The sequence below is a fragment of the Bos indicus x Bos taurus genome, chromosome 7, assembly GCF_003369695.1.
Source record: "Bos indicus x Bos taurus breed Angus x Brahman F1 hybrid chromosome 7, Bos_hybrid_MaternalHap_v2.0, whole genome shotgun sequence".
Classification (NCBI taxonomy): Eukaryota; Metazoa; Chordata; class Mammalia; order Artiodactyla; family Bovidae; genus Bos; species Bos indicus x Bos taurus.
The window spans coordinates 72,468,823-72,483,036 of record NC_040082.1 but is presented as its reverse complement, the minus strand read 5'-3'; the positions used below and the strand labels follow the sequence as shown (position 1 = coordinate 72,483,036).

The 14,214-nt window shown below is 55.3% G+C and overlaps 1 protein-coding gene across 5 annotated transcripts; it reads left to right on the top strand.

Annotated features, from left to right (window-relative positions):
• The first annotated feature begins 429 nt into the window (after positions 1-429).
• Positions 430-10,959, top strand: TSPAN17 (tetraspanin 17). Of its 5 annotated transcripts, none has more exons than XR_003511872.1 (9): positions 436-669; positions 3,935-3,985; positions 4,077-4,223; positions 5,226-5,396; positions 7,478-7,603; positions 8,165-8,221; positions 8,726-8,842; positions 8,931-9,192; positions 9,441-10,959. XR_003511872.1 is itself a non-coding variant. In XM_027546905.1 (9 exons), the coding sequence occupies exons 1-9, from the start codon at positions 583-585 to the stop codon at positions 9,770-9,772; spliced, it is 1,122 nt and encodes a 373-aa protein (XP_027402706.1). In that variant the 5' UTR covers positions 436-582; the 3' UTR covers positions 9,773-10,959. The 5 variants fall into 5 exon arrangements, 4 of the variants coding, with proteins under 4 accessions (XP_027402705.1, XP_027402706.1, XP_027402703.1 ...); XM_027546905.1 differs by having other exon boundaries at positions 8,165-8,212; positions 8,931-8,994; positions 9,462-10,959; XM_027546902.1 differs by having other exon boundaries at positions 8,931-8,992.
• Positions 10,960-14,214: the final 3,255 nt, after the last annotated feature.

The following is a 14,214-nucleotide window of genomic DNA, read 5'->3' as shown; positions in this document are numbered from 1 at the left end:
CTTCAGGGATGGGCACCGACTGCAAGGCCGGGGGTTGGGGTGGCGCTGGTACTGATCCTTGTGGTGTGGGGGGTACTAGGGGTCTCCCGTGCCTGCGACTTGTGGAGCTTTCCGCAAGCATCTGAGGTGGGTCCGAGGGACGCTGCAGCAGCAAGTGTAAGGGGCGGAGTCAGGCCTAGAGGCGGGGCTCCGAGGGGACTGAGTCGGGCAGTGGGGAGGGGCCTGGACTTGGGGTGGTGTGCCTCTATGGGGGCGAGGCCCAGAGGGGAACAGTCGGGAGGGGGCGGAGACAGACCCAGAGGCGGGGCTCCAAAGGGGACTGAGCGGGGGCTAGGGGCAGAGCCTCGGGCGGGGCGGAATCAGGCATAGAGGAGGGGCTCTGAGTGGACGGAGCGGGGGCTGTTCCGGAGCCGGGGGCGGTCCCTGCGGGGCGGGCGGGGCCCGACGGGCTCTCTGTGTGGCCGCGGCCATGAAGCCGCAGCCGCCGGGCTAGGCCCCGGGCGGCTCTAGCCCAGGGCGGCCCGCTGAGGGCTGGGCCCAGTCTCCGGGCCCGGTTCCCGGGCCGGCGTGCGGCCACTCACCATGCCCGGCAAGCACCAGCACTTCCAGGAACCCGAGGTCGGCTGCTGCGGGAAATACTTCCTGTTTGGCTTCAACATCGTCTTCTGGGTGAGCGCGGGGTGGGTTCTGGGCCCTGTGCAGGGGCTGGCGAAAGGAGGAGGCTCAGTCTCCTACTAGGGGGAGACACTCTGCCACAAGGCCTTGGGACCGTCCCCTAACTTCTTCCTCCCCTTCCCACCTCCACGCCCACCCTCTGGAGCACCTGAGGGAATTAGAGAGGCCCGGATTCCAGGGGGCGGGTCCGAGCCACTGCGGTTGTAGGATGGGGAGGGGTAGTCTTCCGGGGTCTTTTCAGGGGTCAGCGGAGAAATGGGAGATGTTTCGGTGAAGACCCCGCGGCCCTGCTTGGTGCGGGTCGCCCTCTCTGCCTCCCTTACTCTGCGGTGTAAGGGGTCCGCGGAGCCCCACCTCTGGTTTTGCCGATGTCCCTATGGAAAGCCTCCGCGAAGGGCTGGATTCCCTCTCCAGCCCTTTTACCGCTCCAGTACCTGGGCCTACCGCTTCGCCTTAAGCCCCTATAAAGAGGTGGGGGGCGAGGCGGGGGGCGGGAATAGGTCAAACTCCCACCCCCAAACTAAGAGGCCTGCAGGCAAGGAGGGCCAGTCGCCCTAGTTCTCGGCCGAGGACAGGGGGATATTCCCTAATGAAAGGCCGGGAGAGCTGGCCTTGGGGAACAGAATTCAGCATTCCACAGCTGAGCAAATCGAGGTGTCAGGGCCAGGCTGTCTCTGTGTGGAGAAGGGAACTGCTGGTGCCCCTCCCAGGGTGGAATCCTTATCCCTGGGGTTGCCAAGTCATCTTTCCCTTCTCCCTCCCCCATCCTATCTCTCCAAGGCTACTTGCTGACTCTTCAGTCTCTACTCCTGACGCCTTGGTCAGAATGTCAGGCCCACTCAGTTTTGTTTAGCAGGAATCAGTGGCACTGCCCTCTGCCCACAAGCTGCTCCGGCAGTGTGGGTGTCCTTTGGCCCCTGCAGTGCCACAACCTCAAGAGTGTGGGCCATGTGCAGAGAGCTGGTCTGGTGGGACAGTCTGGGGCTCTGGTTGTCTCCAGCCCATCTGTGAGACAGTGGGCAAGTCACTTTTCTCTGGGCTTCAGCTTCCCTAACAGGGAGTGGGGGATGATGAAGCCTGCTCCTCAGGGCTGTTAGGCAGATGACATGAATTATAACTTACTGTATTCTCACAGTTACTTTAATTATAATCTGCATTTTATAGGTGAAGGAACAGGCACAGAGAGGTTAAGTCATTTAACCCAGAGTCACACAGCCAGTAAGTGCAGAGCCAAGGTGACAGCTCAGTGGGCAGTAGGTGGAAGTGAGGCAGAGCACTGAGCAGAGGGAGCTGCCAAATGTCAGCGGGGGAGAAGCATGAGAGACCCAGGCTTGTTCCAGGGTTCCCCAGGATGGGACTCCAAGTGTGAAAGGCCCCAGGGTGGGGCAGTTTGAGTTTCATGTTGAGGGCAGTGGGGATGGATTTGTTTTGGCTTCTGTATTAGAGGCAGATCTGCCTGACTGCCATGGGCAAGGAGACCAGGGAGGTGGGCTAGGGCAAAGGAGGGGTGATGGCGGGTGGACAAGGTGAGGAAGGTTTCAGGGGAAGTTATCAGGCTGAATTGACAGGACTGGCCCAGAGTACCCTGCGGTGTCTGGCTTCATGTCTTCAGTTTGTCCCTTGCCCCACCAACCATGATCTTACCACTAGGCCTTTGCCAGTACTTCCGCCTGGAATTCAGTACTTCCGCCTGGAATTCAGTACTTCCGCCTGGAATTCAGTACTTCTACCTGGAATTCAGTACTGCCTGGAATTGTTTTCTCTTCAATGCCCCGTTTCATCATTCAGGCCTCAGCTAAAATGTCACCATGCTCCCTAACTGAAACATGCTCCCATCACTTCCCGTCACATCACTTCCCATCACATCACCCTGTTTGATTTTCTGTAAAGGCTCTGTTGGTATCTGAAACTACCTTGTTTGCTCACTATGGGTTTCCCCCACTGGAGTGTAAACTCCATGAAGGCTGAGAGCTCATGTGCCCTTTTCACTGATGTATTTTCGGTGCATGAGATGGAGCCTGGAACGCGGAGGCTTTTGCAGCAGGCAGGTGGGCTAAGGGCTCTAGAGCCAGTGAGAGGTTTGGGTGGAGATTGGGAGATTGCCAGTGTCATGATGAGGTGAAAGATGAGTTTGAGAAGAAGAAGGGTAGGTTGGAGGTTGAGGTTGGAACCTGGTGGAGGAGGGGGTGGCCTTGTGCATGGCACCAGTGAAGCAAAGACTTGTAGGAGGGAGGCTGAGAAAGGGCTGGAGGAGGAATGGCATTGCGTTAACCATGGGGAGGTTTAAAAAAGAGAAAGTAGTAATCATTCACCTGTCTAAAGGCCATGGGCAGGTCAGATGGGATGAGGCAGGAGAAGTGAGGTTTGGTTTCACATCCCAGATCTAGTGTAGGGGAGGGAAGGAAAAATATTTCTAGAAAAAGAGTACAGCAGTGAGAGGAGCCTGGGGTCAGAAAGGGGTGGGTGCTAAAGGTGGCTGGCCAGGGGTGGAGTTGACTGAGGCTCTGCGCTGAGGCAGGGAGGGAGCCTGTAGAGAAAGCAGGTGGGAGACAGAGGTCTGAAGAGGTAGGGTCATGGCCTCGCTTGGGCAGGAGGGGCGCTCTCCCTCTGAGACTAGATGTCCTGCTCGGGTTCAGGCAGCTGCCCTGAACATCCCGGGCTCATCCTAGCACGGAGATGAGGTGGGATGGTGGGTGGTGGTTAGGAGGCCTAGCCCAGGGCCCCTCTGCTGATCTAGCTCTTCACTGGGATTCCTGGTCATTCAGAGATCTTTGGCTATGAGCTGCCAAGATGTACTCTGGCAGATGGAGGTTGGAAAGGTGGGACGGGAGTAGAGTGGCAGTCACAGAATTGCAGGGAAGCAGGAGGACCAGACTTGGGAGGATACTGGAGAGGATGCCAGGAGCCTGGAATCCTACCATAGGCCTGAGGTGAGGGAAGAGGCTCAGGAACCAGTCGCTGCTGCTTGGTGGGACTGTTTTGGCCCTCCTCTGCTCCAATTCTGAAGTTCCAAGAAGGGATCCCTTCTTAGGGCTGGGGAGGGTTCAGTGTTCAAGCTGTGCCCTGTGGGAAGAAACACTGAGATGCAGTCTTAGAAAGATGGAGAAGACCCTGGATCCCATTTACAGCGCTTTCCCCTCTTTCTCTCTTTCCCTGTGGCTTCCTGAAGAGCCTGAGCACCAGCAGGGAGGGGGCTCTGCTGGGGATGGGAAAGAATGTTGGTGCTGCAGCCTTCAGCTCTTTGCTGCTGCTCTTGCAGGTGCTGGGGGCCCTGTTCCTGGCCATCGGTCTCTGGGCCTGGAGTGAGAAGGTAAGGCAGTGGGATATGGTGCAGGGCTGCTATGGGCTGAGATGGTGGGAGGGCCAGTCCCCCTCTACTTGCCTCTGCTCCCCCTGCACAGGGCGTTCTCTCCAACATCTCGGCACTGACAGATCTGGGAGGCCTTGACCCTGTGTGGCTGTTTGTGGTGGTTGGAGGCGTCATGTCCGTGCTGGGCTTTGCCGGCTGCATTGGGGCCCTCCGGGAGAACACCTTCCTGCTCAAATTTGTGAGTGCCCACCCACCTAGATTCACTGGGGACCCCAACCTCCTCCCATGCACTTCTTACATATAGTTCATGCTTAATAATGGTAGTTTTATTATTGTGTAATTTTAACAGTGGTCACCAGATTTGTATTATTAATACATTTATAGGATCCTCTGTTGTAAGTGGGGCTTCCCTGGTGGCTCAGCGGTAAAGAAGCCCTGGTTTCAATCCCTGGGTAGGGAAGATCCCCTGGAGGAGGGCATGGCAACCCACTCCAGTATTCTTGCCTGGAGAATCCCATGGACAGAGGAGCCTGGAAGGCTACAGTCCCTAAGGGTTGCAGAGTCGAACATGACTGAAGTGACTAAGCAGCAGCAGCAGCTGTTTTAAGTGACCGAAACCTAGTGGCCTGGGCCCTAAGCGAAAATGGGCATTAAGAAAACCCAGGGATGTGTTAGCTGCCAGTGCCTTTGGATCCAGGGGCCACCACAGTGTCACTTGGCCTAGCCTCTCTGTTTCTCAGCTCTGTGCCTCTGAGTTGGCTCCGACCCCTTGGGGTGGAAAATGTCCAGGAATCGGGCGCGGGGGCGGGCGGAGGTATTGGCTTCAAGCCGCCCTCCCAGGAACTCTGCTGGAGGCTGAGTGAGTCTCTCCTTTCCCAGCCATTCTGCCGCAGTTCTTTAATTGCATCTCCTTAATCCTAATTGGCCGCCTCTGGACCAATCCCTGTGGCCCCAGGGGAGGTAGTGCTCTGATTGGTGGGCTCTTGATGCGTGCCTAGTCCTCAATATGGAAGTGGCTCCTCCTGAACCAAAGAAACGAGTTGTGTGTAGACGGTGGCTTCTCAAAGACAATAGAGCAGTTAAGAACAGCGGTATCTTTTTTCATCATAAATCAATACTAATATGGTAGAAGGTGGAGACTCTGGGCTGCCTTGAGTCAGGATGAGGGAGGTTGAAACCCCACTCAGTGGCAACCCCAGGCCCTGTATCTCTGACCCCCTCTGTCTGCCCCCCATGCCAGTTCTCTGTGTTCCTTGGCCTCATCTTCTTCCTGGAGCTGGCAACAGGGATCCTGGCCTTCGTCTTCAAGGACTGGATTCGAGACCAGCTCAACCTCTTCATCAACAACAATGTCAAGGCCTATCGGGACGACATTGACCTCCAGAACCTCATTGACTTTGCTCAGGAATACGTAAGTCCGGCATCCAGCTCCAGTTACATACAGGAGGCACCTGCCAGGCAGATGAACGAAGGAGCAAGTTCCCTGTGTGCTGGGACCATTCTCTTGCCTACCAGGCCAGGCAGGCCCCAAGGAAGAGAGTCAGGTGTCCCCCTATCTGAAAGGAAGCCAGCCCTTGGTGATCTCCATGTGCCTAACCCTGCATGGACGCAGGGTTGGGGAGCAGAGGCCGGAGGCTTCAAACTGGCAGCTCCTAGGCCAGGCTTAGGACACGCTTAAAGGAAGAAATGTGGCATGAAAATACAGATTTCTTCTCCCACTAAGCTGGGCCCACAGTATCGGCCGGGGCTACATTGCCACTGCCCCTTTGCTGGTATAGAGGCTCTCTGCTACCATCCCCATCACTCTATTTTATTATACCTGTTGGCCCTCTTCTCTCATTTATATTATTTGTTTGGCCTCTGAACTTAGTCAGGTTTGAGACCTGCCCCACCGCCCAGAAGCTCTGCTTTTAAGCTTGCATACCTAACCCCTGTGAAGAAGCAGTCAGTGAACAGTTCAAGAAATCCTAGACACCTTCTGCCTGCACATTCTCACCCACTCACACACTTAGTCACACACACTCATAGTTGCACCCACTTAAACAGTCATGCTCTTTTGATGCCATCCATCCCAAGAACTGCTCTGGGATCCAGAGGTGAACCAGAGCTGGTGCCTGTTTTGAGGAGCTCTCAACCCAGGGCAGAAGTAAACGAAGAGCCAGATGGTTAGGATGTGATTTATTTGTTCATTTAACGCAGAATCGTGATGGACCAACTATGTGCTGGGTCGTGAGCTAGGTGCTGGGGATTCAGGGGTGAAAAAGAGCTGCTAAGTCGCTTCAGTTGTGTCCAACTCTGTGCGACCCCATAGACGGCAGCCCACCAGGCTCCGCCGTCCCTGGGATTCTCCAGGCAAGAACACTGAAGTGGGTTGCCATTTCCTTCTCCAGTGCATGAAAGTAAAAAGTGAAAGTGAAGTCACTCAGTTGTGTCTGACTCTTCGCGACCCCATGGACTGCAGCCTACCAGGCTTCTCCATCCATGGAGTTGTCCAGGCAGGAGTACTAGAATGGGTTGCCATTGCCTTCTCCAAAAAAGAGCTAGGACCTGACTTTGTGCAGATGGAGATTTGGGGGAAGAGACAGATGATAAACAAGCAAAAGAAACGTGTGTGTGTGTGTGTGTGTGTAGCATTATAAATTGTGGTAAAGGCTGAAATGGGGAAGCACGGAGAAGGAGAAGGCCTCTAGGGGCTGGCCCTGGGGGAGGAGAAGGAGCAGGCATGTGATGAGAGGAGCCAGTGGTTTCCAGCGGGAGCAGGGGTGCTGAGCAGAGAGGAGGGAGGCAGAGCTGTGTGGCTGTGCCTCACTCCCTCTGTTCAGTCCACAGGGCCTACCTGTGTCTGCCACCGAGCTGGTCCCTCGAGGGCCAGCTATTTGGCAGCCTGTGCTGTGTCAGTGAGTTAAGGCTGCCTGTCTCCCCACTGGATTGTGAGCTGCTTGCTTCACAGCCCCACCTAAGGAAGTAGCCCATTGTCTTGGGTAGCAGTCATGAGGATACAGATGCCCACGGCAGCATCCATGAAGTGGGATGGGGCATGGTCATGAGGGCGGCAGGATTGCTCTCCTGGCCCTGGAAAGAGGAAAAGAGATGATCTTTCGTAAAAATTGTTGGACAAGTATGGGGAGACCAGGCACAGATAGGGGCCTTCAGCCTCTCTGCAGGGTTTATTGAAACTCCCAACCCTCAAGGTGGCCTAGAGGAAGCCACAGTCCTTGGGCCACCATCCTCGCCCACTCCCTTTGCTCAGCCTCTCTTGGGTTAGGGGGACAAGCTCAGGAGCCCCTTCCCACTATCCCTAGCCTCCATCAACCTGGTCAGGAGCCTCGAGCTGCTCTGATGGCCCTGGGCCCAGGCTCGACCTGTCTGTGGGGAGGTTCCCACCTGACTGGCTGTCTCCAGGCCACTGCCAGCCAGCCTGGGCCTGTCCCCAAACAGGATGGGGCTCCTGGGGTGGGCCTGGCTCACCCGGGCTCTCCTCCCACCCCCTAGTGGTCTTGCTGCGGAGCCCGAGGGCCCAACGACTGGAACCTCAATATCTACTTCAACTGCACTGACTTGAACCCCAGCCGGGAGCGCTGCGGGGTGCCCTTCTCCTGCTGTGTCAGGGACCCAGCGGTGAGTGTGCCTTGGTGAGGGGCGAGGCCTCGTGAGGAGGGGCAGGGCCTCAGCGCGCAGGCACAGTCTGGAACCAGCCCACCACCTCGCCTCAGCCCTGCTCTGGGGGCCACTGATGTCGGGGAAGCCCTCTTGTGTATAGTAGTAGCCCTGCTGGGCTGGGGAGTTTGTGTTGGTGGGTGGCGTTGAGGCCTGCTGGATGGGGCCTGCTTCTCTTGGCCCACCAGGCTGGGGTGGCAGGGGTGGGGGTTCTGAAACGTTCATGGTTTTCTTTAAGAGCAGAAGTTTCTTGCAGTGACATCCCTCCAGTCACAGGGCACAGGGACACTGAGGGCCAGGTGTCTTCCCATTCTTACAACACATGGGCAGGCAGGGCTCCTAAAAAGGAAGCGGTTCAAGCTGGCGTTGGGCCATGCGCCTTGGCAACAGGGAGAGGCGCTGGGGTCCTAGCCGGCTTCCCTTGAGGAGCGGTGGCCGCGGCGGAATCCATGGTTCCATCCGATTCCCCTGAGGCCTCATGGGTGCCCCTACCGAGTTGCTCCCTGGCGTGTTTCTCCTCAGGAGGATGTCCTCAACACTCAGTGTGGCTACGACGTCCGGCTCAAACTGGTGAGAGAGGTGGGGACAGGGCTGGGGGCAACGAGGGGCACTAGAATAAGAAGGGGGGCCCTCATAAGAAGGCGCCTCATAAGAAGGCGCCAAAAGGCCTCAAGGATTCCTGGGGCGGGGGTGGTGGGGTGGTGGGGAGGGAGTGCTGAGTCCCAGGAGGCGCAGAGGTCTTGATACTGCTGAACCCAAGGTGGTGGGCTCCTGTAGAGAAAGAAAACAGGAAGACAGGGATAATGAAATATGAACAGCAGTGTGACAATTTCACCTAAGTACTAGGAAGAAGCTAAAAGCAGGGAGGTAATGGGGTTGGGGCAGGGCAGTCAGGGAAGGCCTCACAGGAGAAGCCGTCTGTGCTGAGACCCCAGGGAGGAGAAGGCCCTTTGGTGGGGCTCCAGGTGGCAGGCGCTAAGGTATAAGGCCCTGGGCCTGGCTGGGCTTGGTATGCTGGACTGAGGTGGGGCCCCTGGTGGCTGTGGGTGGGCCGAGCTGAGCCTGGTGCCCATTTGTCCCCAGGAGCTGGAGCAGCAGGGCTTCATCCACACCAAAGGCTGCGTGGGCCAGTTTGAAAAGTGGCTGCAGGACAACCTGATTGTTGTGGCAGGGGTCTTCGTGGGCATCGCCCTTCTCCAGGTACCACTATGGCCCTGCACAGCCTCACTCTGTCCCGGGCAGTCTGCCCTCCCAGTGGCCCCTCCCTCACCTGCCCTCTGTCTTCCAGATCTTTGGCATCTGCCTGGCCCAGAACCTCGTCAGCGACATCAAGGCAGTGAAGGCCAACTGGTGAGGCTGCCACGCTGGCCATGGCCATTCGCCTGGCTGACCCAGGGACCCTCCACTCTGCCCATAATGGGCAAGGCTGCAGGAGGTGTTTCTGCTTGGACCTGAAGCCCACATGGGGCTCGCGGGCCACTGCACTGTGCGCCCATGGAGAGCCACATGGCTCTGTCCGGCTGCCTGTCCTGGAGCTGTGTGTACGGAGGGTGGGTGTCACAGGGAGCCGCCGTCTGGGCTGCTGTTGGGTGGTTGGCTCTCCAGGGGACTAGGAAGGGCCCAGCTAGGAGGGAGCAGGCCAGGTGGGGTGGGCTTGGGGACTGCTGTTGCCTGGGACTCGGTCTCACGTATCTCAGAATTCTCTTCACTAGTGATCCCTCCAGGAGCCCACTTCAGCCTCAGTGTCTCAGACTCTAAAATGGGTCCAAGAATCTTCTCTCCCTTGCTTGCCTCTCAGGATCAAATATGATGACGGCTACAAACTACTCAAATAAACAAATCCTTGAAAACCCGTGGCTTCAGCCCAGCGTCCTGAAGGTTCTGTCAGCTGCAGAGCTCTCCACCTTGGGCCCTGGCCCAGACCCACTCCGCCAGTGCATTTTCTTGGTCTGGGTAGTATATACATTTGAACCAACCTTTAAAACGTGGTATATTTCATGTAAAAGTCCAGATCCCAAGCTTCTCATGAAGATTGGCCATCCGGCCCCCACTGCTCTTGGGACGTCATCATCTCCCGCGTGCTTCCTGTTCTCTGAGAGACCCACCTGGCCGGTGCTGCTCACCCTGTAGGCTGGGGTTGACCTCCCCTCTGCTGTAGGGTTTTCCCCTGAAAACACCTGGAGGCTGCCATGGGCCAAGCCTGGAGCGAGGCACAGGGATGTGAAAAATGAAGAGGCCACACAACTTGGGTGGGGTCCAACCCCACTGGAGACTGAGATGGGTGCCCAGGAGAGTGGCTGAGGTGTGGAATGGAGATCAGGAAAGTTTGGGGAAGGAAATATTGGAAGTCAAAAACTTGGCACCCATAGGGTTGGCGGGGAGCCTGCTTTGGGGCCCATGGTGGTTGATGCTGGGTCTCACTTGAAATCAAATGGTGGCCCGCAGAGCTGCCTCATGACCACCAGAGGGCGCTCCAGCACAGCTTTGCTTGGGTCTGGCGACTTAACACTGCAACCTCTTGTACAGCCAAGTGGCTGGTGTGTCCACCCTGCTTACCAGTGCTTCTGATTCAGGGAACTTGAGATCTTTGAAAAGAGTTCAGACTTGGGAAGTCTGACTGTTGCTCTCAGCTCTGCCTCTTAGCTGCATGAAGGGGTGTGTGGCAAGTAAATGGTGCACCCATCCACCCAGGGGGTGCTCTTTGTGGATCAAAGGGATTTGTGGGTAGTTCATAGATCTCCAACTCAGATGCTCTTAAGGTCACATAGGTCATATAAATGAATGAAGTAGGCCTTTGACTTGTGAGGCCTTTGCAGTGCAACTGACTTTCCTACTGTCCCTGAAGACCACACAAAGAGACATTGCTTTGTGACCAGAGAAATATTTGGGCCATTGAGTTGATGATGTACCTTGAGATACAATAGAGTATGGTGGGGACTGACAGAGCATAGATCCCCATCTGAACTTTGTGACTGTCATTTAGTTGTGGCTAATTGCTATAAAGTGGGAATGCAGGTCTAATGTCAGAAATCCAGAGAAGCCAGGAATTCAGGATTTTATGTGAAATAGACCTATTTTTAAGTTGTTAACTAATGAAAAAAATTTAAATGCTGCAAGCCCAATGAAAGGTACAGCTTTGGCGCCTGTGACACTGCAGATCCCTCTGGGATAGTCGTCTGCTGGAGTCCTGGCTGCTCTGCCATCCAGGGATGCTGAGAGCTGCTGCTGGGAGGGCAGGGTATCGGGTATGCAGCCAGCATTGTGGCTCCCAGATGCCAGCTGGACAGTGTGTACCACAATAAATGCAACTCACAGTATTGTGCGTGTCTTGTTTTGTTTTTTTTTTTTTTAATTTCAAAAGCTTTCACTTTTCATTTTCCCCTTAAACCTCAACAGCGCCCCTTGTGAGGTAGAGAGTCTTTTCCTGATGAAGAAACTGGGGCTGGGTGGGGGGGAGTCACCCAGCTCTGAGCCCTCTCACGGGAGGTCTGCACCAGACTGTCCTGCTTTTCTGATGCACACGAGTGACACCTGTGCTCATAGGAGGGGCAGCAAGGCATCATTCCCCAAGCTTGAGTTAAGCTTCCGTGCACGTGCTGGGGATGCAGAGGAGAAAGAAGGGTGAAGCCCTAGCCCTTGGGCTCCATTCTTGTGGGGGAGACACGAATAAGCATTTTCTTAAGAGTGATGGTCAGACAGGAGTAGCTAGAGGGCCTGGGAGAAGGGACCTTCTGATGAGGTGGTGGAAGGGATCCCATCTCTGGGAAGCTCCAGGTGAACAGTTGCCCTAGGGGCCCTGAAGCTGGTGGGTTTGGCATAAGGGAGCTTGGTGTGCTAGAGAGGGGAGTGTGGGTGAAGGTCAGAGGGCACAGACAGAGGGAAATGGTGGGACCAGGATGTATTTGGAAATAGGACCAATGAGATGCACAGGAGTGACTGGAAGGGGTGGGCGTGACCTTGGCTGGGGACCCAGAGTTCCCCAAAGCTCAGTTCTGCTACAGGACATCCATCCATCCACTCAGGCTGGAGGCCAGAGTCACTGGAGCATCTTGCCCTTGCCCTCCTGGAGCCCACGGTCTCTTGGCAGGGACAAATGGAACAGTTGCTAGTGGGGTACCATGTATGTGGTGATGAACACATGAGGATCACTCCACATGGCATTTCAGGCTCACGAGAGATGAATTTCCTGTCCCCAAAATAGAACTTGGAACAGTTCTTTTCCTTGTACTAAGGAGCCCTTACCCAGATGGGACCTCTCTTGGTGTGTAGAAAACACAAGGAAGCTTTATAAGCAGCCCAGTTCCCATCACTTTAGATGGGTCCCTGAGACATGACCAAGGTCACCCTCTCCCTATCAGGGACACTTGTGGTGACAGGGTTGGGCGTTGACTGGCAACCTGGGAGTCCCTCAGGAGCCCTTGGCCTGCCCGGTCTAACCAGAGGAGAGGCTGCCAGCAGCTTATCCAGCAACTCAGCAGGAGGACGTCCTGTGATATCAGGCTACCTTGTCTGTGGAGAAAGGGGGAGTACTGGAAGGGACAGATTGAGCCCGGACCAATGAAACCTTGAATCTGGACAAGGAGGTCAGATGGGCTAGGAAGTCCGGGAACAGGGTTCCCTTCCAGAGGGCGGCCGGCGCTTGCTTTGGAAGGATACACTCCAGTCAACCACCAGAGGGCGCCAAAGTGCAGCCCACGCAGGCAGCCGAGTCTGCTGCGGGTCCCTGGAGGGAGGTCCGCGTGTCTAAGCAAACCCAAGCCCCGTTCCAGACACCCGGCAGCCCACCCTGCAGGTGCCAAGTCCGGACCTTGTCACCCTCTGTCCTTTCTTCTCCAAGGACTTAGAGCCAGAGACACCTCCTTCTCCACAGATGCCTCTCGCAGTGCAGTGGTCGCTCAGGGAGACCTTAGCCCACCTTCCGGTCTCCACAGGCGGTGATGTCCGCTAGGCAGGGCTGGGAAGAGGGTCACTTTCTCCAGGACATCGAAGTGACATGCTCCAATACATATACCTCCATTATTCATTCAGCCAGATTTACTGAGCACCTACTGTGTGCCAGACACTGTGGTGGGTGCACCTTGGGATCAACAGTGTTTGTCTGCAAAGGGCCAAATGGTAAATATTTTAGGTTTCCAGGTCGTACAATAACTCAACTCTGCCTTTATAGCAGAAAGCAGCTTTTGCCAAGACAAACAAATGAGCAAGGGCATGTTCAAATAACATATTCTGGACACTGAAATTTGAATTTCATATAATTTTCATGTGTCACAAAATACTATCCCTCTTTTGATTTTCAACAATTAAAAACCATAAAACTATTCTTTTATATATAACTCTGGAGCTATGTAAAAACAGGCAGTGGACTGGATTGGCTGCACGCACAGGCTGGTGTGTCCCCCCTCCCCGCCCCAAGGGAGACCCTGCCCAGGAAGGGAGAGCCCACCCAGGAAGAGAGAAGACCACAGAGCATGAGCCTGGTGGTGAGTCCCTCACCCAGGAGAGGATGTAAGTGTTGAAGGAAATATGAGTGAGCAAGGGGCCCTGAGAGTGTGGGGGTGGGTCAGGACTCGGCAATAAATGGGATGGTCAGAGGGAGCCTCAATGAGACAGGAAGTTGGAGCAATGACTTTTTATATTACTTTTAAATCATTTTGATAGGACAGGTAAATTAGGAACCCATCCTACTTAAAACTCATTAGAAAAGACCCTGATGCTGGGAAAGATTGAAGGCAGGAGGAGAGGGGACAACAGAGAATGAGATGGTTGGATGGCATCACTGACTCAATGGACATGAGTTTGAGCAAGCTCCGGGAGATGGTGAAGCACAGGGAAACCTGACGTGCTGCAGTCCACAGGGTCAAAAAGAGTCGGACACGACTGAGTGACTGAACAACTACTTAAAATGTGGATAACACTAAGGTCTTCTTAGTGCCCCATCCTGTTCCCCACTCCTCTTCCAGTGACATTGAAGCTGTGAGCTATAGATCTCTCTGGATCACTTGCCTTTTAAAAATTGTGTCCTCATATTATGTATTTGTAGAAAATGTTCAGCATGGTTGTGAGTGTGTGTAAGTGGCAGGATACTGTACCCATCTTGCTAGGTTACCCCCACCGTGATGTGTTTTGAACACAGAGTCACATTTTGTGCATGTAAAGCTGCTACCTTTCTCAACTGCGGGGATGTCCCCTGCAGGAATAAGTCATGTATTGCCTCTCCCTCCCTTTCCTTGACTGTCCATGGATAGTGGACAGTCAAGCTGTTACTGCTCTGGGGTGCTTTGCACCTCGAGGCTCTGGCTGCTGGGCCCTCTCCTCCTGAGTTTCCAGCTGGAGCAGCCGCCATTCGCTAAACAGGAGGATGAGGGCAACAGCAGAGGGTGGCCCTAAGTCAGGTCTGATTGCAGAGGTGGCCCCAGCAGGTCCCTACCTGTGCCCAGGGGCCTCATTCTTCCCGTTGGCCCAGGCACTGGCTGGGCAGGCTGCATTACCACAGATCTAGGGCCTGGAACTCGGCCCATCAGAGGTGTGAAAGGCCCACAGCTAGCCCCTTGGCTCTGTGAAGGCTGTTGCCA

Coding starts and splice junctions, on each gene's coding strand:
- TSPAN17 (XM_027546905.1), top strand. CDS start 583: ATGCCCGGCAAGCACCAGCACTTCCAGGAACCCGAGGTCGGCTGCTGC. Junction 5,397..7,477: donor TTGACTTTGCTCAGGAATAC/GTAAGTCCGGCA, acceptor CCCACCCCCTAG/TGGTCTTGCTGCGGAGCCCG. Junction 8,843..8,930: donor TGGGCATCGCCCTTCTCCAG/GTACCACTATGG, acceptor TCTGTCTTCCAG/ATCTTTGGCATCTGCCTGGC.